This window comes from Scophthalmus maximus, chromosome 14, assembly GCF_022379125.1.
Source record: "Scophthalmus maximus strain ysfricsl-2021 chromosome 14, ASM2237912v1, whole genome shotgun sequence".
NCBI lineage: Eukaryota > Metazoa > Chordata > Actinopteri > Pleuronectiformes > Scophthalmidae > Scophthalmus > Scophthalmus maximus.
Window position 1 is genome coordinate 15373070 of NC_061528.1, and position 23628 is coordinate 15396697.

The window sequence follows — 23628 nt, forward strand, 5'->3', positions numbered from 1 at the left end:
TACTGCACCGGCCCAGCATGGGTCTCGCCATCAGCACATTAAAAGAAGAGGGTTTAGAGTTGAGCGCAGAGAACCACTGCAGGGCAGTGGCATAACTTTATTTAAAAACTGCATGGAGTCACAATGTGCTTCGACTGTGAATATAATCTTATTTGTCATGTTTTGAAATAAAGATTAAAGCCGTCCCGCTGTGCAAGTGCGGTTGCCGTCGTTATGCCATATTACCTCTGCAGGTCCCATGTTGCGCCCTCGTGAATGTTGTAAGGGATATTTTCACCGCATTCGCCTGCACTGTTTAACCAATGATGAAAAGTGAGACGCAGACCCAAGGACCCGACGCCAAAACAGATCTCGAAGACGGCAAGATCTCTCGGCTCTCTTGGGTTGTGTTTAGGCCTCAGTCGTGTCAGCGCTCTGGATGCCGCGAGTGACACAAACCACAAAGTGACGTCTTATTATCTTCCTATCTCAGGTTGGAGAATAGGTCAGGCCGACCATGTGTGTTCTGCTCTGACTCGATAATATCAAGTATCACCAGGGGGTAGAGGCTGGTGATGTAAGTGCTCATGCAATATCACTGGTCCTGGACATTGAAATGGTCACCATTTCTTTGACTATAGCCTTGAACCAAAAATGTCCTCATTTCTTCTTTCTTTCTTTCTTTTTCTAACATTGTTTCGGCACGGGTGGGGTTGTTAACGGCAGACTTCTGCATCATTGGCTTTACCTATGTATTTAAAGTGGCAACAGACAACCTCTGTGCCCCTTGGTCGGGGTATTATTGTTTGGTCGCAATCTTCTGCGGTAGCAAGACGCCGATAAGCAGGCAGGGACTTTAACTCAGAGGCGCTGAGGGAGTTGTCAGCAGCACTTTGGAGATCAAGGAGGAGCAGAAAGAAGTATATGTGCACTGAAGCTCCTATACTTTGTTTTTCTGGCTCCTAGTATTACTGTAACTAGCAGCAGCATAAGTATCGTGGCTAACTCAATGCCCTCCAACATGACAATACCAACCAAACAATTGTAGAAATCCAAATTCAAACAAATTTACTCCAATTTAACATCCAGTGTTGATAAAAAGGCAGGTTGTGTTACTTGCCGTCCTTCCTTCCTCCCTGCTGCTGTGAGACTGTGTAACCAGCACTGCTCTTAGTAGAACAACACACACACACACACACACACGCGCACACACACACACACGCACACGCACACACACACGCACACACCCAAGGACTCAACCTTTGCAATTATTAAATGTGCAATACTTACTTACTTACTCTCCATGTGCAATTATTGTGACTGCTCTGTATATATTTTATTAGTTAGATTTTGTATATTTTGTGCATATCTCTTGCCTGATTTATTTCAATAGTTTGCTGTCCACTTTGCTGCTGTGTCATCCGAATTCCCCCGCTGTGGGGAGAATAAGAGAATATCCGATCTTATCTGATCGTATCGTATCTTGCTGGTCTGGAAGGAAGAAGGCAAACTGCGTTCCATTTTCCTGTGAGAACTGCGTCTCGGTGTCCAAGAGAATAACGTGGTGAAATCAAGGCTTGTAGGGGACCAATGCAGATGGTGACGTTTGATTATGGCCAATACACTGTTCGATCAGTTTTAACATTATAATGACACGTTTAAGCCCATAAAAGTTGTCTTTTCAAATCATTTTCATCTTCCGTGATCTTGTTCGTCCTTTCAGGGATGCTCTGATTTTTCGTAAAAAAATCTGGGTGGCAATCAAACATGTGAGAGATCTGTGTGGGCAACTATAGCACGAGTCAACAATATTTCAACTTTGACAATATTTAAAGTAAGAACATTGGTGGAAGGAGCTCATGTGAAGAGATGATTTTCATCCTGTTCTGAAATGAAGAGAAACCAACGGCTGCCGGGAAGGCGAAGCAATCTTATGTTGGTCTTTGAAAAATGGCTTGTGGTCATGTAAAGTATATTTTCTCGCCGGTTAATGGACCAAAACATGCAAAACCATGACTTAGTCCACTAATGTATTGTGAAGAACTACTTACAAAGTATGAAATGTTGCAAAGCAGCAATACTAACAAGACGCTTTAAGAACCACACTGCAATTCTCTTTGTCGTTTGAAATGTACACACAACCGCCGGCAATATTTCACCCAAAATGCAAAGCCATTATCGAGAGTGAAAAAAATTGATTTTAAAAAGAGAAAAATCTGAACATCGATTAACACCAAACATACAGAATGACACACAACTATAAAGTCATGATCGCAGTTAAATGCTGTTCAGAAATCAGATGTGTTTTTTTCAATGGACACGCCTGATCCGCTCTTGCGGATGGCGTGAGCGGTTTTATTATATTGATTCATCGACATTATCTCACTCCACAGATCCTGTTGATGGAGACCTCCTGGCCAACTGGCGGGGCAGTAAATGGCTGCAAATGGATTCCAGTCAACAAAAAATAAAACAACTCATAAAAAGGCTTGAACCGTCCACCCAGCAACCGTGCAACTTGGACCATGTTTTCCCCTGACAGTGCTGCTGGGTTTTTGTCTTTGTGTGGTTCACTGCTCCATGAGATGGATGAGTGCACCTTCAAATTCAAGGTCTCCTTTAAAAAAAAAAAGAAAGAAAAGAGAATGATTTAATTGAAAGACGGATTCTTGATTGAAGATTTCATTTATTGCAGTTTCCCATGGGTTGTTGTGTTTTTTCTTCCTCCCACATCATTGTGTTCCTTTCGTGTAGTACACCCTTCACCCAATCGTTGGTGAGGGATGGAACGGAGAGGGGGGGGAGAGAGAGAGAGAGAGAGAGAGAGAGGTGATGGGGCGGGGGGCGGGGCTGGCTGGTTAGGGTTTTTCAGCACCGCGGACAGCTCCTGTCTCCTGTCTCCTGTCTCCTGTCTCCTGTCTCCAGCCTGCGGGGAGGCGACACATCTGGACGCTATGAGCCCCTTCCTCTCGCTGCTCCCTCCCTCACGACCAGCGATGATCGATCCGTAGATGAACCTCCGGTTCCGCGCGTCCAGACGCAGCTTCTCCTCCTCTCGGCGCTCGAAGAGGGTCTCCCCCCCCGCCCCCCCCCCCCACCCCCCTCCTCCGGCCTGACCGTGCATGATGGACCGCACCGCCTGTGCGTCTTCAGCCTGGCCCCTCCAGCGGCTCTCCCCGCCACTGGCAACGACGGTGCAGTGAAACTACTTTTTCTTCTTTTCCTTTTTTCCCCCCGTCCTGCGTAAAGGTGGGAGGAAGGCAGCGGATCGACCTCCTCCAAGTTTCTTTATTCCTTGTTTTTTTTTGTTTTGTTTGTTCTTTCTTATCTCCAATCCGTACACTTGAGAGGCACTCGAGGGGTCGCACCCCCCCCCCCCCCCGGTGATGTTGAGCCGCGGGCTGTGGATGTCGGGCTGCTCCGGGATGCGGGCGGAGGGTGAAGTTGAACGGCGCCAGTAGCCGTCGACTGAAGAGGCTCGACATAGGCGACGCGCGTCCGCAACGTTGGCAGCGATCCTGCGGGTCGGAGCGGATCCGACGCGTTCCCCATCCCAATCCCCATCCCCATCCGTGGACAGCGGCCAGCGGGCGACATGAGGTGCCTCCGTGACTTCTTCAATCGCACCTGAGAGAGAGAGAGAGAGGAAGAGAGAGGAAGAGAGAGGGAGAAGGAGGGAGAGAGAGAGAGAGAGAGAGGTGGTGGTGGTGGTGGTGGGGGGGGGGGGGGGGTATCGTGAAGACCTGCCACTGCTGCAGGAAGCGACGCGTTTCTGTCTCCGCAGCTGCCCGATCGAGTCGGGTCCTCGCGTCCGAGAGGAGACCGGGAACTCCGGGCAAAGACCACGAGGAAGCGGAGGGGTCTTTATTACTCTCCATCCCCCGACGTGAAATATACATACCTACATATCTATATCTATATATAGATATATAGATATAGAACAGGCGAAAATGAAGAAGTTTCGGAAGGTGTTGGACGGCCTGACCACCTCCTCGCCGGGGGGGACTATGGGGTCCCCATCGTGCGGCAGCGCGGCGGGGACTCCCACCTCGGCGCCGACCCCCAAGGAAATCGACGTCCAGGAGACGCTAGTGTCGGAGAACTTTCAGCTGTGCAAGGTGGGTAGATCAAGAGCTTCACCCCCCCCCCTCCCCCCCAACACACACACACACGCACACACACACACACATCCGACAGAGTAGCGAGGTCCCCAGTGCACACACAGTAACAGCATGCAACACCTTGGATCCAGGCTCCACCACATCCCGTTTCACACACACACACACACACACACACACACACACACACACACATATATACTGCTTTTGGGGAAGAAGGAAAAAAAGATGTCTGCAGGCGCTCGTACAGACTCCACGAAGAAGGGAGAGGTCGTAGAAGTTCAATCTGGAGTGAGTTCATCTGCTGCGCTTGATTTATTTTGTGGTGGTGGTGGGGGGCTGCTGCTGTTGTTCCCTGTTTGTGTTTAAAGTTCAGCACCTCGGACAGCTCCTCGTTTCTGGCCTCATGAGATGAAGGCAGAGAAAAAGAAAAACAACAAAAACATCCAGGCAAAAAGATTCTGCTCTAACCATAGTCTCATAGTTTTTTAATGTTTGTTTTGTTTTGTTTCATAGCCTCAATGACAAAGAACTGCGGCTATTCCATTAGTCGCCCATTGTTCATCTACATAAAGCCTTGCCCCCCCAGTGGGCATGTGTGCACAGCTGGTCAAGCTGTGTGTGTGTGTGTGCGTGCGTGCGTGTGTGTGTGCGTGCGTGCGTGCGTGCGTGCGTGCGTGTGTGTGTTTGCAGTTTTTGGGCACACTCCACCAGTGTGTGCTTCAAGGCTATACGGTATATGTGCCCCGTCATCAGCGTGATGTGTAAGGCTGCAGTATAGCCCCCCCCCCCCCCCCCCCCCCTCACACACACACACATACACACACGTGATGCAAACAATCCAACGACGAGAGTGAATGAATAGCAGAGCCTCCTCGTTGCATCAGCGAGCGGAACACAAATAGTGTAGGAGCGATGACATAACTGGTGTCCCTCCCTTGCATTAAAAAAAAAACAAAGAGAAAAAGTGCACAGCGAGCCAGCGGAGGGACCTTGCAGTCCTGGCCCAGCGGATGTGCTTTTTCACTGAGAAAGAAAGAGAGACTGAGGGAGGGATGTGGACGGGTGGGGGTGGTGGGTGGTGGGTGTATTTATAGCAGCCTCTGCCGCCCATTGCAGCCCTTCTCTGGATGCATTTTTGGAGCCGACTGCAGCGATTATCCCTCACCTCTTAAAGAACATGGGGGTTAAATTTTGGATATGGCGGTGAATAATTCATGAAGAACCCCCAGAGAAGAGAAACTGGGGTTGTTTGCGGAGCTATTTCATTACTGGGCAGAGTGACACTGTTGGAGTGTGTGTATTGGAGTGTTTGGGTGGTGGTGATGGGGGGGGGGCTATTTCTGTACAGAAAAGCCGGGGGGGGGGGGGAGTGTGGAGGAAGGAGGTTGATTCACAAGCTGAAAGAAGGGATGCTGCAGAGCTCCCTCGGCAGACAAGCAGGCAGGGCGAAGAAAGTGCTGGAAAGAGAACGGCGCGATCGCCTTGTCCCATGCAGGAAGCTGCTCCCCCCTCAGCGAGTGAGCGGCTTAATGCATGGTTTGTTTTTGAAAGGCACTGAATTGAACAAACGTAACCCTCCATCCCACCAACACCACATCTCCTCAGTGTTTTTGTTGAAATTTTATCTGCTTTTTCTGCAGGTGCAGGTTGTATGTCTGCGTGCGTGTGTGTGTGTGTCTGTGTGTGTGTGTGTGCGTGTGTGTGTGTGTGTGTGTGTAAGGAAGTGAGAGACGGCAAACGGGGGGAAAGGCAGCATAGCTACACCAACTACATTTGGGTTGGCATGGATGTAAAAAACAAATGCACAAAATCCTTTATAACGCACGCTTAAAAACAGTAAATGCATTTTTCAAAAATCACAAATAAACCTACCAGAGGCAAATACTTGACAGTCATGTCAATTTGCCATTTTTTTTACATGCACTGCCCCAAATATGTTTTGGACAGGATCAGTACTTTTCTAACGGGAATGCAAATTTGTGAGTGCGGTGCAGTGAAGTGTGGGAGTGTTTGGCATCTTGGCTAACTTTTTTCCAAAGTAAGCCACGACTTCTCTCCTCACTGTGCAGTGTGGGAAGAACAGCTCGTTTTGTTTGTATTATACAGTGCTTTTTTGTTTTTTGATCATTTAGTTCACAGAAGGGTGCCGTAGAACACAATAGCTGATTCGAGAGGCTGAAATCCCTCTCAGAGGATGAGGGGAGGTGTGAAAGGGGGTGAAATGTAAGACGCACAGGCGGCTGAGAGTCTAATTGAATCTACAATAAACCACAAATACTTTACATGGACATGCCACAATAAGTTGAGTTAAGGATGAACCTTGTCAAACTCAAAAACAGAGGTACCCCAAAAGGAGAATCTGAAAAACATTCAAAACTAAAAGGAAAACGGAATAGAAAGAGCACTTTGCCTCTGGCTAAAACTGCGGTGCAGTAACCCAAACACAAAAAAGTGGGAGAATGGGAGATTGCTATCTCTTGGAAATGCACAGAGGTTCTCTGTGGTTCTCGGGCCAATTGGTCAGTAAATCAGATGCTATCGTGTGTCTGCACAAAATCCAGGACAAGACGGACATCGCCACCTCTTCACAAAACTTTTATTGATTTGGATTGTGCAAAGCCTGCGGTAAAACGTGTGCATGAATGGCAGCTGAGCCGCTCTGCAACACTCGGAGAGACTACAGGGCTGCGGCAGATCGACCAGAGCAGCTTCAACTCTTGGGTTTCATTCTGCAAAACATCTTTTGATCAGACGGCCTCTTCCGTGAGAAAGACCAAAGTCCAGGTCTGTTCAGTAAACAGACCTGGACTATGACACTTTATGAGAGCTGTTTTCAATTTGTCTGCGTACGCTGCATCTGTTCCTATCAGATGAATTAACAGTCCGTGTTGGTGCTTAGATGCCGATCCACCGCACAATAGCAGTCAGAAAGGTGTCTGATCTGTCCTGAATTCATTCTGCGGCAGGACAACGGGCAAGACATACAGATTCATAGAGGCCCAGAGGAGAACACGGAGCCCTGTAAACATTGTCGCCCAGCCAGGTGCCACCCTGTCGTGCCTCCTCCGAGTCGGCACTGACAGCATCATCCCGTCATCTCAGCGTGATCCCGCGGGAACGTGTCACTTTTCTCAGTCGGAACCGCCTCAATTTCCACATCGAACTGGTGGGGGAAAAAGGTAGCGCCCAAAGCATGTTGCATGATTGCCTCGTCTAGACACTCTGCGGGGAACCCAGCGACTGTAGTCAGAAACGGGTTGAATCCATGCCTACGTCAAACAGCGAAGAGACAAAATCATATTTTGTTTTCCTGTGTTCACTCTTTGCTGGGAGATGGACGGAGAATCGCCCTGTTTGGGACAACTTCAAAGTATAAGCTCATTTGTTTAAAGCAGCTATAATGCCGTCATTTTGTATTTTTACATCAACAATGGATTAACATGACTTCTTGTATGTGGGGGTTTGCTCGTAGTGATGAATCCAGAGAGGATTATGACTCAGCTCTGCAGTTACTCTTAGCGTCTTTCAGCTCTTTATTTTGACTTTCAACCTGTAACTTTAACTTTACTGATGCAGGGACCAACTTCTGTCAGTGAAAATGTCACCAAAGGTCAACAAATGGCAGACGGACAAACATAGCAACTAGCTGGTGAACACACTGGAGCATTTAGCATGATGTGGCCAAAAATTCTGATATTGCAGGTAAAAAAAATTGTCCCCCAAATTCAATACAAAAGTAACACAAAACGGAGACCAGATTTCAAATGAGTTTTTAACTCATGAACGACGTTCTTTCTATGTCCATGTGGACGCTTTGTTTTAAGGCTAATGGAGAATAGCTGCCTTGTGCCATACTGAGCATCCAACCTTTAATTGGCTCTTGGCTGAAAACATACAAAACCTACATTTTAGATTCTGTCAATCTCATATGCATGTTTAGCGTATAACAACCCTAATGTTGGTTGTTTTTTTAGCAGGTGTAGTTATAAGCAAAACATAGTAAATTGCATTTAGGGGGTGATATATTTTTGCTGAAGCAATATATTTCCTATTAAACAGAGATGCAGTTCAGAGGTCGGGGGTGAGGTCGATTTGCCAAATTGACTCAGGAAGTTTCCTAAATCTTGACATGACCTGGAAGTATTTGATCAGCAGCCGTGATAAGAGCTGTTCGGATTCTCTAAATACGTAGGAAAGGAGCTTCAATGCTTCCTTTCCTATCTCCTTTAGCATAGGGTACACTGGACCTTCCTCTGCGAAGGGAAAGGAGACATAGCCGTCCCACAATTCATTGCGGCAGGGATATTTAAGCTGGCGCGCCACGCACCAGCATAAACGATTCAATCTGTACTAGAAGAAGAAGAAGTAGGAGATTATGAATATGACCCAGAAGAGACGCACGTCATCATGAAAGTTAGTGTTACACATGAATCATTTACATCTGATGTCACACGGTGGTCAAACACACTGAAACATGCTGATGGAGCCGCTGCGTTTTTTTGTAGTCCATCTTCAGAAATTTGCAGTTGAATCCTGGCAGACGCACGTCAACAACATCCGCCGTAGTGTAGCGAAAGTCGAGTCGGATTCTCTGAGCAGCGCTGTCGGGTTTCCTAAGTCCTATCAGTCCTCCTTTGCACCTTTCCTTGCCCGCATGACGTTTTCCACTGAGGTGAAGGAATAGTAGAGAGGAATAGTAGATAGGAAGGACAATTCGACCGCATCCCAGGTGTTCGGGCCCTCCCTCCCTCTGGTCCCCTTCCCTCTGACGGCACAATACGTGGGCTTGTGAAGATGACATCATCTCACTCCCTCCGCAGCGCGAGCCCCAGAGCTCTCCATGGGTGCGATGACTCAGTGGGTTGACTCCCAGCTAGTCTCACATTACCGCGGGTCGTCTGCCTGTCAGAAGCTCCAGTGAGGGATCAATTAAGGAGGAGTTGATGTCACGGGGGACGTTCAGTAAACTGCAGCCCGTGTCGCTTAGCGGGCAGTATCCATCCTGAATGCGAAACACATGGCCAATCGAGCCATTTTCCACATTATTATTTTTGTGTGTGTGAATGTGAGTGCCTGTGAGAGAGCCATAAGAAATAGCTGCTCTGTTTGATTTTGTGTGGGCTTTTCATAAAGCCTCGTCCATTCGGTCTGTAGGTGACGGCAGACTGCCTGCCTCTCCCTCCGCTGTACAAATATGCTCGGGGCGAGCTTTCCAAGCGGCCCTCCGCTTCCCTCAATTTTTTTCCATGGCTCCACCCTGATGGAGTCCCTTTTCATTTTGCAGTACTTGATCAACCGCGACGGTAACTCCTCCCTTGTTTGACGCGTGGCTCTTGAATTCAGTTGTCTAATTTAACGTGAAAAAACCCCTCAGTCCAAGTTCACGAAAAGTAAAACCTGGATACATTCGGGGACCCCGTCTATTCCTGAAAGATCGCGTCCGCAATGCCCCCTGTTTTGTTTTGCTTTGATTGTTTTTCATGCCATATGGCTTATGTTTCCATGGCTACACTGATGCGCAAGTTTGGCGATAGAAAGGAGATGACGGAAGGCAATCATCTCGAATCCCCTGCTGACCCACAAGATCAATTTTGTACGGAGAGTTCATGAAAGGAAACAAATACTCGACCGACACGTTCCGCAATTTGTTCGCACGAGTAAACGATTTGCCACCAGCCGCTGTTGTTCCCCCATCGCTTAACTTTTTCTCCATCGTGTCGCTTCTCGTGGAGAAATGTTGATGTCAGAAAAATGTATTCCCCCTCTGCACACCTACTGCGGGAGACAAATTGAATGACACAGACCCAATGTTTTTAGTGCTTGACTGAGACTGCTGAGTTGAAACCTACTTATGGAAAACAATCCACTCGAAACTGCAGCGCTGCAACATTTTCAACCAACATTGGGGGTTTCTTCCCTGCCACTGAGTGGTTACTGGATCCATCTGTTCTCTAAGAGCTGCTCTCAGGCACTTGACAAACCTCGTCTGCTGGATGTCGCTCTCAACGTATCTACACAGTGGATGTGGAAGCCGGATTTGGGTTCTTTTGAAACCTATTTGGTCGTATTCTAACAGAAACGCAGCTCGTTACAGGATTCAAGGTTCCTTCATGACATTTTTTTTTTTTCCCTTTCAAAATTCAGTTTAAAAGAACGAACAGAATGCCTTCCGACGGTCTATTCAATGAGTAAGCAACAGTGTATTCAAGTATTTTTTGTGCTTCAGCGTAACAATTATTCAGCTTCTGTCCTCATTAGTGCATCTTAGTTTAGGAGTCAAACAACAAAAACGTTATCTTTATATGTGGAGACAGTAGTCCTGCTGATGATCCGCAGTTGCCTAGGATGTAGTACGGCCCATATATGTGATTCGTCTCATGAATGCATTATTCCTCGTTCAATATCAAATGGCAAGTTTCACGAGGATCCTCATTTGTGTAATTTTAAACATTTCTCTAATTGTTTACGGACACTCAACCAGAAGAAAGCTGACGGATTTTGGTCACAGCAAAACTTCTCTTCTAAAGTTTAAAGGTGTATATTTATTTTGTGTTCATTTTCTTTAGTTTGGAATCTTTTAACTGCCGAGTGGGTTCAGTTACAGCGTCTGACCCGCGGTGGGATAAAAGTATGCGGGTTAATCCCACTAGTTTACTGTTCATTGTCACGAACAATTCATGCTGCTACAATAAACCATAAGACCATCAAAAAAAATCATGCCGAAAACCAACGGTGTGGGTTCTTCTCAGTTATCACGAGGGGGCCGAGGGGGCATGACATTACAGTGTCGCGGGTTGCAACATGTGACCAGTTTGTCCACTCCTACTTTCTCCTCCAAGCCCGGGGCATGATGCTGATGCCATTACTGGCTCCCTGACACGGCCTGCTGCTGTGGTTATAAGGTTAAACAACATACACACTGCATCCGCACATGGCTGGTTTCCGACTCCGCGGCTGCATGAAAGCATGCGACACGAGGCCCCGGCATACAATCGTAATAATCCCCCTCCTACGCGCGCACAAAGAAAAAACAGAGGAGATTTGCTTCACGGTTATGTAATTGTGTATATGTGGCTTTCAAGACAACAGTCACGTCTGAAGGGACACATGCCTTGATGTCAATCGCAGGGGCGTTGTTAATCTTGAGGGGTTTGGGCCCAGCCCCGATATCTATCGATTATTTTCATCATTAGGAGTAGAAGCATGAGGGAAAAAAATGAGAGCCTTGATGTTGATGGAGGAGTCCTCTGCTGGACTGTATGTTGCCAATGCTTTGTTCAATTTGAAAAAAAAACAAACGAAACTGACCAACAAACTGTAACTCTGTGTGTCGTCTCTATGTGTGATACTCGCCTCTTCTTCACCCCTCCAGTAACTCTTTCCGTTGGTGTCTCGTCCGTCCGTCTCGCTCAACGTCTCCTCTCCACTGTCCTGGGCGTAAAAGACGGCGTAGACAGCACATGCCAACAAACCTATAAAATCTCTAAAAAGACACATTTGACACGACTGGATCGCCAACATACCTCACACGAACCAATGTCAGACCATGCAAAAGCAATCCAGTCGATGCACTCTTCGCTCCAATAGGTGGCTGGACGGTCGCGAACGCTTGCATGGATTACACACAATACGCCGACGCTGCTGGATGCCCCCGCTACGGGGACAATATTCAGACAAATGTAAATCCATCAGCGTCCATTGCTATCCATTACTTACTGCAGTGTAATCATTGGATTTTTCTGTGCTCTGATAACACCATCTCACCTCTTCCCCTCCCTCGTTGTGCTCTCATTGTCCTCTCTCTCTCTCTCTCTCTCTATTGTTTCTGCTAACATTGTTGGTTCCGTCTCTCTCGCGTGCCTCAGAATTAGTCCCATTCATGATGATTTACTTCTTGTAGCTGTATACATATGTAAATGTGCGCCTCGGAAATACTTGCTTTGGTAGATTGTAGGCCTTTTGGCAACATCCCAGGTCCACTGAGCCACACTAGGTGGCCTGCTGAAGGACCCCCTTCGCTTGTTCCGTCCTGACTCATTTGCTGCTACGGCAACAGGAGATAACTCTTCCTCCACCTCCTCTGGCTTTTCTTGCACCTTCATCCTTGCCTTCATCCTTTTTTCTTTTTCAAAAAGCCTCTCGAAGCCTTCAACTCTTGCCTCAGTGCACTAGCTGGCGTAACAGAGATACAGGTAATGGAGCTAACAGCAGATTCACGACATACTGTACGTCATGTATGCTACATTTTTTAAGCCAAATCATTCCGATCCAGGCAACCAATGAAACATTTGGTTCATGGCTGTAGCAGTGGGGGCCCGGGCCCGAAAGCGCGCATGGTTCATCGCACTGTGTGCTGTACCTGAGGTACTTCCCTGTTTAAGGGGCAAGTAAGCCAGTTTTGGAGGATGATTGTTTGTGGTGGATTTTTTTGACTACACTGGTCGGGGCCCGATCCCGCAGCCCCGGGTACGGGGCACTGCCCCGTTAACCACGGTGCCAAAACCCCTGAGTCGTAGCGTGGGAAGCAAGCACGTCTCTTAAGGTGTCGGGGAGTGGGGTTTGAAAACTGAACACACAGTGTCTTTTTTTGGTTTCAATTTACAGAGCGAGGGCTGTGCCGAAAAACTGGATTTTTTCGGGGGGGCGAACACACAAGATAGGATCAAAATCGCTTACTGCCCCTTTAAGGTGTGGTCGTGTGGCTATCATCCCCCCCCGCTGAAGAACAATCGCACCAGCACTTCAGATGCAATATGAATGCATGAGAACGCACGCAGACACAGCAAACGTATAAACATTGTTTCTCTCGCCCACTTCCTTTTGGCCACAGACACTGTGCAGTCTGCGGCTTTCATTCTAATGACCCCACTACGCTCAGCAGGGAGGGCCCGGCTTATCCAGGCTCATTCATTCGTTATTCATACGTCCGAGCTCTCGCGACGAAGCATTTTCTCACCCCTGTGTGCAGTCGTGTGCAGTCGCGTGCCGTGTAGCAAAGCGCACAGTGCTTAATAGAGCAGCTCCAGCCTCAGCGATAAATCAACGGCCCTTCATCCGTTGGCTTGCATGCTAAACAATCGCACCGTGGAAATCTTGAATCACTTTATTCATGACCAAGAACACTGGAATAAGACATCAAGGATATTTTTTTTTTTTACAATATCAACAGCTTATCATAGTCCCACTTGCCTGCTGCTGCAGCTCACCCTGTATTTGTTATACATTCGCTTCGTATTTCAAATTCCTGTGGTTGCTCAGGCCGACCACCTGTTGATGGAACAATGTGGGCGTTTTTTCTTTGCATTTTCTGTTGATGATGTGAGCTCCCGGAGCAGGGAAACCTTCATTTGCGCCTTTTGCGATTGTTGTTAACAAAGTTTTGTTTTTTTCAAACGACCCAATTTGTTTTTTTAAACAAATAAGTAATACACGGCCCATAACTTTGTTTGCTTGAGAATTTTGGTCTTATTCAGGTCAGGCACTTCTATGAATCCAGATTTAATGTATATTGCATGCGATAAAGCATCTCTCCTTTATGCCATAATCGATCTGTTAATTGGGTGTCAATGAAATGAGAAAGGCCTCAGCAAATTTCAAGAGATCCTAAATGCTTTTCTCATACCACCTCCCTCCCTTACAGATCCTCTAAGCTTTAAAAGCCAACAATACCTCATGGCACTATCTCTTATCCATTCATCCAATCTATAATTTGTTTCACATTTACAACAGAAATGTGGCCGTGGCCTCGCTATAGATCTCTACACAAGTCCTCTTATGGCTCTCTCCCAATATATAGGAACTGGCAGTAAGATGGTCCTGACCTTGACCCTGACTTTGACTCGAATTCTATTTGGGAAAACTTTACAGAACCTACTTTACTACCCATAGGTTGCATCTGATGGATATTCTTTGTGACCCTCATGCAGCCTTTGCACTTTGAAGGCCCTGGGACCTTTTATGGAACATTCCTGCTAGAAGATGCTCTCCACTGCACATGTGGACGGTGCTGCCGAACACACTGTCAGCTATTAATGCGCAGCTGTATCCATTTCCGATGTTTTGTAATATGGCTGTGGGATTCATCCTGTATATCTGTGCTCGGAAATCTGTGTTCCTATCAAGGGTGCCATGATACGATGGCTGGATATGCTTCTCTTTAGGCCAGATGGTTGTGATGATGATGACGACTATGACGACGACGATGATGCTGATGATAATGATGTCACAGCTGGTTTTAGCCAACACACTTTCAGCATACATGGCTTGCAAAGACAGTAATTCTTGCCTTGTATCAAAACTCGACAGTGATCCCACACGCAAGGACGGCAAGTTGGAATATATTTGTTAAGTCTGGTTTTTCTATTGAAAGCCAAAGAGAAAAAAAAAAAGAGACATTTCCTGTGACATTCAGTATCTTCTTGTGCCATATCAAACTTGCCCGAGCACGTTGGTCCTCGCATTTCATCCGGTCACGCTGCATGCTCCCAGCTGTAACGACAGTCGAGATTGGCCTTTCTCCATCACTGCACACAGCGGTTATGACACACAACAGCTACGTCTGTGTTTGGTCCCACACTATGAGCTGACAGGTGTACCGCCAGGAGCGACCGCCTTGAAGGACGTTTTCTTCTGTCGCCAAAATTCCATTTTGTGTAAATCCTTTCATTCGCCCTCTCTAACAGGAGCAACTTTCAGGATAAATGAAGAGTAAGAGCAGTCACATCATTATTCTCACTTAATTTCAATGACTATGTTTCAATTTAGGTGCCATATAAAAAAAAAAGAAGCCTACTACATGTTCAAACTAGACAGAAGAATGATGGAGCCTAGATGTTTAGAACCTGCAACCACATGCCTGTAGACTATGGCCTGCGCTGGCTGCAGAGGACACAAACCATTTTTGCACTCTTGCAGAGTGCACACGTTTTCTATTTAGCTGAATCCTCAATTTTGTCTTCCAAACAAAAACACCCCGGACCTGATGTAGACCTGAGGGGCATCTGAACACAACAGGATAAATCCTCGGGCATAGGAAATAAAGCCAAGAAGTGTGTCTGATAAGAAATGAATGGGATCGTGCTGTGTTGTGTAACCGCTGTGTCTCTCAAACTCGTTTCACACATTCAGAAACCCCCTGATCTCCTCTCCTCTTTCCTCCCCCTTAATGTTTTCTCTCCCATCCACGTTCAGATATGCCTCGTTTTTTTTTTCCTCCTCCTTATTTTGTGCTGCTCCCGACTTGATCAAAGGAATTTTAGATGAACCTCAAAATATCTCCCTTCAAACACTGGTTGGGTGAAGCCACGTGTGTCTCTGTTTGTTTGATGGGTGATCTGAGTCGCTAATGTAAATTGGAATGGATGAATGTGACGGGAATACTCTACTTCCCTCTGCACTACTGTCTCTCCTCCTGACATTTAGCCCTAGGGAGCAGGTGCTAAAAACACCCGAGTGATGCCGATTGCAGTATTTGGATGCATACAGGCAACACTTAACATACGCAAAGGTAAACTGCATGTAAAATGTGTTCATAGAGCAAATGTTGCATACCTATGAACACACCTTAGTTTCACACTTCTTACCGGGTTCCCAGCTGGCATCAAGGCTGGGTGCTATATGTCTCTCATCTATAAAAGAAAAAAACTGGCTTTACCATCACTCTTAGACGGATTTGCAGAGTCCTTCAACCACCAGAGGACAGTTGTGTGGTTCTGGGTTGATTTGCCCAAAGTATTGCACTTAAATGCTCCTATTTGAATTTTAAATGTTGGCCACACGTGGTTTCTATTCAACTAGAATCACATTTTGCGACACAGAGTATTACATTTTAAAAAATTAAGAGACTTTATTCATTTGTTGAATAAAAATAACTTAAAATAAGTTTTAATAAAGATTTCTGATCCTGAGACAAAATGGATAAAAGGCTAGAATGTCACGGTACATCTAGAAGGGTCACTGATTACGTAGTCCAATAACGTCAGGTTTAGTTTTCATGTGATCACAGGATAATTATTTGCTGCTTACAGAACAGCATCTGTTTTGTGATAATGTGTGATAACATAAATTAATCTGTAACTCGTGAACACATTCCAATCATTGCTTATGGTTGACAGCAAGTAAATATTCGTTACCTACTGCAACTTCAAGTTGACATTTGCATCACTAATGCTGTCAACATGTTTGATTTCTTGATTCCGGCAATTCAAAACAGATTTCTGAATCTGCACTATAGATCCAATCCGTATGGTTTTTCAGGTCTTTTGAAATAAACGCAGATCATTATAGTAAGTGCTGTTGTCACAGACCAGGAGACCGGCACTTTCATAGAGTGTTGCATTATGGATCAACCCATTGGACAGCATGCCTTGGGTAAGACACTGAACCCCTAAATTGACCCTGTTGTGCCAGCGGTGTTTGAATGGTGTGTGTGTGTGTGTGTGTGATTTTCAGACACCGACAGCATCCATGCTGCAATTACCTAGCAGCGGTGTTCCCTCGAACTTAACCGCTGAAACGATAAGCACACCGTTTACATGACTTCCCGCATCGGAACCATGAGCTCACGAGTTCCGTACAGCGTTAACGGGTCAACGCTGCATTCCTTCGGGCCCTCATTAAAACACACGCCAAGTTTGAAGCTGATCGGATGAGTGGTTGTGGAAAAGGACCGAAAGAATGAGATCTGTGGGAAGTACAACTCTGTGTAATGCAGATTCGGCAGTATCTGGATCTGCATGTACAAACTCATAGATCTCAACACTATGAATATGTCAGAATTCTTCTTCACATCCATATCCATACATGAAGGATCCCTTTATCTGGGGATCTGCAGCAGGATTTACTGTGTTCTTCCCTTGCTCGTGCCCCTTCCCCCCCATCACATTGGGTGTATATATGGGTGTAGTACTTTTTAGCAGAGGTAACTATAATAGTAATTACAGCCTATTATCTACTGTACTGTTGAAAACATTGCTTTCAAAGTTTATTGATGTGGTAAGACTTAACTTTGCACATATAGGATAGACAGAATAATTTGGATTTGTTGTAATCTGCAAGACTAGATTTGGCAAAAGTTGGCATGCCTCCTTCAAGGCTGAGCACGATCTTACTCATTATTGTGAAGTTATAGGATTATCGCAATATAAAAGATGAATGGAAGTGGTCGGATAACCTAAATTATTTATTTGTCAGAAAACAATCTTAAACAGTGGACATCAAAACCAATCTAACATATCTTTTATCTTATCTATGTGTGTGTGTGTATATATATATATATATATATATGTATACATATATACATATATATATATATATATATATATATATGTGTGTGTGTGTATATATATATATATGTGTGTGTGTATATATGTATATATATCCAAGAGAAATAAACCTAAAGGATAGCAACACAGTATGTGTCAAGTAGAATGGTAAAAGTTTAACAAGAACTGTTGTGGAACAGATCATTTCAAGAAATCTGAAAATATGTATCCACACCAAATTGTACACGCTCATTAATGCCAGCACACTAAATATGCAAAAATCTTTATTTTTTAATCGAGATCCGTGAATTATTCCATGAATATCGGTAAAATAAGCTCTGTTTCAATGTTAAAAAAACTTGATCCGTACCAAAATATAATGGGCCCCATCCCGCCACAGAGTTTGGTGGAAATCTGTTCAGTAGTTTTTGTGTAGTCCTGCTTACAAATAAACCAAAGTACAGACTCAGGTGTAGGCATAACCGGTGGTAAAAAATACTTTTCTGAATCCTTTATAATAAGAGCAGGATTTACTCTTCATCTCAATGGGACAACATGAGGTCAAGTAAGTCCCATGTCAGCAAATGTTATCCCCTCGCCATCCAGCAGCCTCACAGACTTGATGTAATGTCCGTGAACATGTCAGAGGGTGGACTTTTGGATTCAGCCTCAAGTTGATTTGCATGCAGCACCTGATCTAGGCAGCTCCCTGCTGCCACACATCCCCAGCAGCTCCCTGCTGACTTTAGATGATGAATAAATCAGAATCGGGCACCTTTTTTTTACACAAAAAAAGACAGTTTTAATATTGCTGTTATCACAAATTGAAAATTAGATCCAATGCTCTTTTTGTGTTAAAAGTCAAATACGATTCCTGCGGTTTCCCTATACGCGAACGTTTCTCCCCATCATTTCCATTTCCCCCTGCTTTCTTCTGCTGTCCACACATAGACCATTCTCGCCATGCATTATTCACCACTTGTCATTGCTCTTGCTTTCAAAATGCACATCACGAGCGGCATCTCCATCCGTTGGCCCATTTATCCTTGGCCTGTATGCACAGCACTTTCCGTGTGATTTTTTTCGCGGAGATGAATGCATCCGAGAGAACCACCGGGGCCGGAGTGTGGAGCCGGCTCAGTACATTACTCACGTGTCTCAGTATCTACGGAGCTCCTGCAGTGATGCGCTGCCGTGTGCCATGTTGAAGGGGCTGAGGCAGTGAATCAGTTGGGCCAGTTTCAACTCGCAGATTACCTCAATGTGGTTCTGAAGCGGTGGCGAGATAAGGAGTTGTAAGATAGGAGCATTACATGCTTGCTGCTTTTCAGACTCGCGACATTGCCCTGAACTTCTCCAGAGGGGCTGCATGTGAGAACACAAGGTCTGCAGATGTTGCTGCGGACATTCTCTGGAACTTTTCCTGCCATGCCACACGATGTTCCGGTTATTATCCTGCGGTCGCGAACGCGCCTGACTCGGACAATCCCCCCCGCCGAGTTTGTCGTACGTGAACGACAAACCCCGGAGACTGTCCGGATGCAATCTTCATGGAGTCTGTGGCCTGCTCTGTGGTTTTTTCTCCCAAACCGTTGCACCTTTTATTGAACGATGTCTGTGCATGTTTGAATGTGAACGTTCCTTCAACTTCTGTATCCCCCTAATGTGATCTTGAACAGGTTAAACCAGCCATTGTTTCATGCACGTGTTATTGAAAACATACACACGTGTTAAATGAGACTAAGTAAATGCATTTAGGCGGAGTCTAACCTATCGCCTTTCCCCACAGGCAATAGTCTGACTAGCTGGGCCTTTTTGTAGTGAGCCGAGCATCCATTACTTGTGGCTGGCTGCTGAATCATGGGTTATCGGGAAACAGTGACTGTGGTAGAAATATGAAATTCTTTTGGCGACCCCACCGAAAACAATCGTCAGCGAGTCCCGACGCAGTCTCTGGGAGTGAGTGGGTTAGAGCAGATCTGAAATGCTAGAACTAATAGTTCTCATTGTTATTGTGTCTCCATATCATTTTGTCGGCCTTGAATTGGCAACTTTGTTGCATGCTATTGAGAAAGCCGGAGCAGAAACAAAAGATGGTTGACCAATCTGATCATTCTGGCTGGCCTTGCACTTGCACTGGTTTTCCCCAAAAGGCTTTTTTTTGTGATACACTTTGTAAGGAAAATGTACACGCTTGCAGTGCACTGAGACCCAATGCAGAGTGGTACTAGCAAATATGAGAAAAATATTCTAATGCTAAATATTCACATCAGTGTTAACGTATGGGTGTGTACTGTTGTATCAGTGCACATGTCACTGTAATCACAGCTAGATGAGGGGGAATTTAAAGTCCCACCTCACTGTGTTGATCTGTGTTTGTGTTTGTAGCTGCTCAGTTTTCTCCGGCCGTGGGAGACAGACACGTGTGCTGCCTGCTATTTATAGAGCTGGGGCTCTAAACCTGCTCTACAGCTGAATGCTGTGGGGAGAGAGAGAGGGAGGAAGGAGGGTGACATGAGGTGGTATTTGTCTTTGGAAGGGGGTGGGGGGGGGGCAGGGATGACTGGGGGTTATCTGATTGAGCATCAGGCATCTGTGCATTAAGACTGTTCGTATGTGTGTGTGTGTGTGTGTGTGTGTGTGTGTCTGTGCGTTGAAGACAACGCAACAAAGAAACAGAAAAGGGGAGGAGGTAGATTGAGAGTGGAGCTGATGTGACGCGGCCTCTGGCAGCCATAGCGCAGGTCCTCTTTCCGCGGCGGGTCACCATTTACCGCACAGCTGACTGAATTTTCCAAATGTATATCTTGGCCGCTTCGCCGCCACGAATATACATTCTGTAATTCCTTTTTGTGTTCCTTTTTCCCGGCTGATTTCCTGGGCCCTCTCTGCCAGGGGAGTGATGGCATAAGTTGATAAGCTACGCTTGCAAGCGGCTACGCTTTCAATCTTTATCAGTAGCCCGCTCATCTAGGCAATGAAGAACCGCAACGATTGCGAAGGTGTGTCACCGTAGTCTGGCAAATAGAGAGAGAGAGAGAGAGTTGGACAGATGGATGGAATATGGAAATGCGGGCCGAACCTCTTCATGCGCAAGTACGCGTCTTTGCAAATACACACACTAAAGGAGGGGAAAAAATAGCTTTATGGCTTTGGCCTTGAAATATGTATGAGCAGCGCCGAGACCAGAGTAAATGCATTTCCCATCGTCTCCGCGACTGTCTTGTATGCATATGGGGAGCGGCTCTACTGTATCCCAGCAGATGTGTGTTTCTGGCCATGTGTGTGTGTTTCTCCTCTATGTGAGTGCCCAGCCCTTACATATCTACTTTGTATTTTATGGATGAGTGTGCCCTTCATGTTTTGTCTCGACAGATGATTTGCTGACGATCGGTTTATCAGAACCCCCCCGCACCCCTTTTCATCACAGTTACATCAGTGTGGAGTTTTGAAGTGTCGGTTTGAAACGTATCTGAAGCGCTCTCTCTCTCTCTCTCTCTCTCTCTCTTGCCAAGTCTGCCGAGCATTTATTGCCTGACAACTCGGATAAGGACGTGACTTTCCTCCTTATTCGGTGACAGGGGAAGGCAGGAGACTCCTCATGTTATATGGTGTGCAAGTTCCCATTCTGCAGCCTTTGTGACACCTTCTCTGGAATCCCTTAAGTTGAGTCGTTTCAGGAGTCAAGTCCCTCGTTTTCGAGTGAGAACGCATCAGATCTCACAAGAGAATTTCAAAACAAGATAGCGTAACTCAATAAATCCCTAAAATGCATCGTGGTCGTGTGACATATGTTGAGTTCACGGTGCGGGTTTTAATGTTATAAGCCACTGCCAGGTGCATTACCTGCATCATAATGATATAATTACATGCATACTAGAGAATCAGATTAAGAAGCATCATGGAATTTGCAATGATTTAAGAAAATGAAACTGCAATCCAATTATAGAAGAAAAAAAAAAGATCCAGCAATTGCTGTGTGGATATTTCGTATGCACTTACAAAACACAACACGTACACAGGGAATAAAATTCAAACTATATTAATGAAACAAGGCAAATCCTGAACGTTAAAGTCATTATAGATGTACCAAGACAAAGACATTCAGATTCCGTGGACTTTTTCTTTAATAAAGGTTCTTCATATTATCATTTACTGCTCCATTTGTATGCAGAGCACTCGCTGGCCTAAATGTAGCACTGGAACCCCGCAGTGTATGTATTAGTGGTATGACAGATCTATGTGCACCTCGAGGCCAGCTTCTTTTAATTGGTATGCTACAGCAGCGTACACACACACACACACACACACACACACACACACACACACACTCTCACAAACACACCAACACTATCATCTTGACCCTAAAAATATAACATGAACAAAACATTTCATGAATCATCATAATGAAGCTAAGAATGTGTAATACGTGTTAATAAACATTTAGCCCTCGTAGACTCGCGCGCCGAAGCCCTTGTTTACTGTAAATGAATGGGACGTGTGCAGAGCATGCACACGGAGGCACAGAGGTCGGCTTGCACCTTGGTGGTAGTGTGATTGTGTGATTGTTTGTGTGTGCGCTGTTTCTCATTTTCCTCCATCCAATCTTATCACCGCTGAGCTATTTCATTCCGTCTGTGTTTCATAACCATTTAATTCATCCACACGCTCTCATATTATCTTCCCAAATTCATGCCTCTGCTGTGGGGGCGCACAGAACCGCCGTTGCACCAATTCAGACGGCCGGAAAACAAAAAGGTGTTTGTGCTGGTGATGAGACGAGGGGGTCGGTGGTATTATTGAGCATTGTACAGGTGAAATATGATATGACATGATATTATTAGATAAACAAACACTAACAAATTAATAAATAAGTCAATGAAAGTAATCAAAATAATAATACATTTCATTTCAAACATTAATGTTGAGCACCAGCCACAGGTGTGTCTGTGTAGACCTCTGCTCAGGTTGAAGGTGAGCAATGCTTTGCTGGGAATTAATAACATGAACAACAATGAAATATTTTCTTAACCTTCAGTACATCCGCATTTACAAAGTTCTGAGACGACGTGTGAAATAATGTGTCACCGTGATTTATTGGGAATGAATGTATGTTTGGTGGTGAAAGTGAGTTCATGTGGTTACATTTCCGTTACAGTCGTTGATTTGTATGTCTTCATATCTTTCCAGTGGCAGATGACAGCAAGTTGAGGCTCTGCTGGGAAATTTAACATGACAAATGGCAGACAGCGGCAGCGTTTCCTCGTGTGTGTGTGTGTGTGTGTGTGTGTGTGTGTGTGTGTGTGTGTGTGTGTGTGTGTGTGTGTGTGTGTGTGTGAGAGACAGAGAGAGAGAGAGAGCGATTAGTCAACCCTTGGCACATGCGTGTCGAGGCCTGATCACTTCCAGGTCAATCCAGATGCAGCAATAACCCTAAATATGACGAAATGCAACACGAATGGAAAATAAATGTACTGTTGCTTGAAGCTGCAGTTTTTAATTAATTATACAGCTTGAAGTCTCTGTTTGATCAATAGAATAACTTTTGACAGTGTAAAGGTTGTAAACCTATTGAATTCAGGTAATTGAAACTCTGATGCATCTTTGCTTTGTGGTTACATGTCAAATTTTGTCAAGTTATGCAAATACTGTGGGAAAGGTTGCATGTTTACAATAATGTATATGGATTTCTGTTTTTTTTCTTGCAGAATGTCGTAGGGGGCAGGCAAAATCATTCAATGATGAAAGCATTCAACTGCCAAAGAATATTGTTCTTGTTTGATTAAAATAGTTTTCTGTGTTTTTTTATTTCTTGTAGACGGTGCGTCACGGTTTCCCTTACCAGCCCACCGCCTTGGCCTTTGACCCCGTGCAGAAGATCCTGGCCGTCGGCTCGAGATCAGGTGGCGTACGGATGTATCCTTTACTCCTCATCAGCCAACTCCCCTCCCTTCGCCTTGTCTGGCACCACACACTCGGAAAATACACGTATTCCACGTGGACACACTTTAATGTATTTACTGTAAATACCTACTCTGGCCTTTTCCACTTTACACTATGTGAAAATATACAGTGCACAAATGAAAATTGCATCAGGAAGAATTTCAGAATTGCTCACAGAAATAGTGTGTCTGCTCCTGCACAAACCTGTGGCATGACTATACTATCTCCAAAGAAGGGCCTCTTTTCCTCCACCCCTCCTCCTCTTCCACGCCTAATTCTCATCCGTCTCTCCGCCCTGTCATTCCGTGTTGCTCGGCTGTCAT

At 45.5% G+C, this 23628-nt stretch overlaps 1 protein-coding gene across 10 annotated transcripts in view; it reads left to right on the plus strand.

The window, feature by feature from the left end:
• The first annotated feature begins 3706 nt into the window (after positions 1 to 3706).
• The window catches only part of stxbp5l (syntaxin binding protein 5L), a 114771-nt gene continuing 94849 nt past the window's right edge, over positions 3707 to 23628 (plus strand). For all 10 annotated transcript variants that reach the window (XM_035651087.2, XM_035651090.2, XM_035651088.2 and 7 more), the window contains exons 1-2: positions 3707 to 4097; positions 23181 to 23278. In XM_035651087.2, coding sequence (XP_035506980.1) covers positions 3930 to 4097; positions 23181 to 23278 — 266 coding nt within the window. In that variant the 5' untranslated portion in view covers positions 3707 to 3929. The remainder of the gene's footprint in view (positions 4098 to 23180; positions 23279 to 23628) is intronic.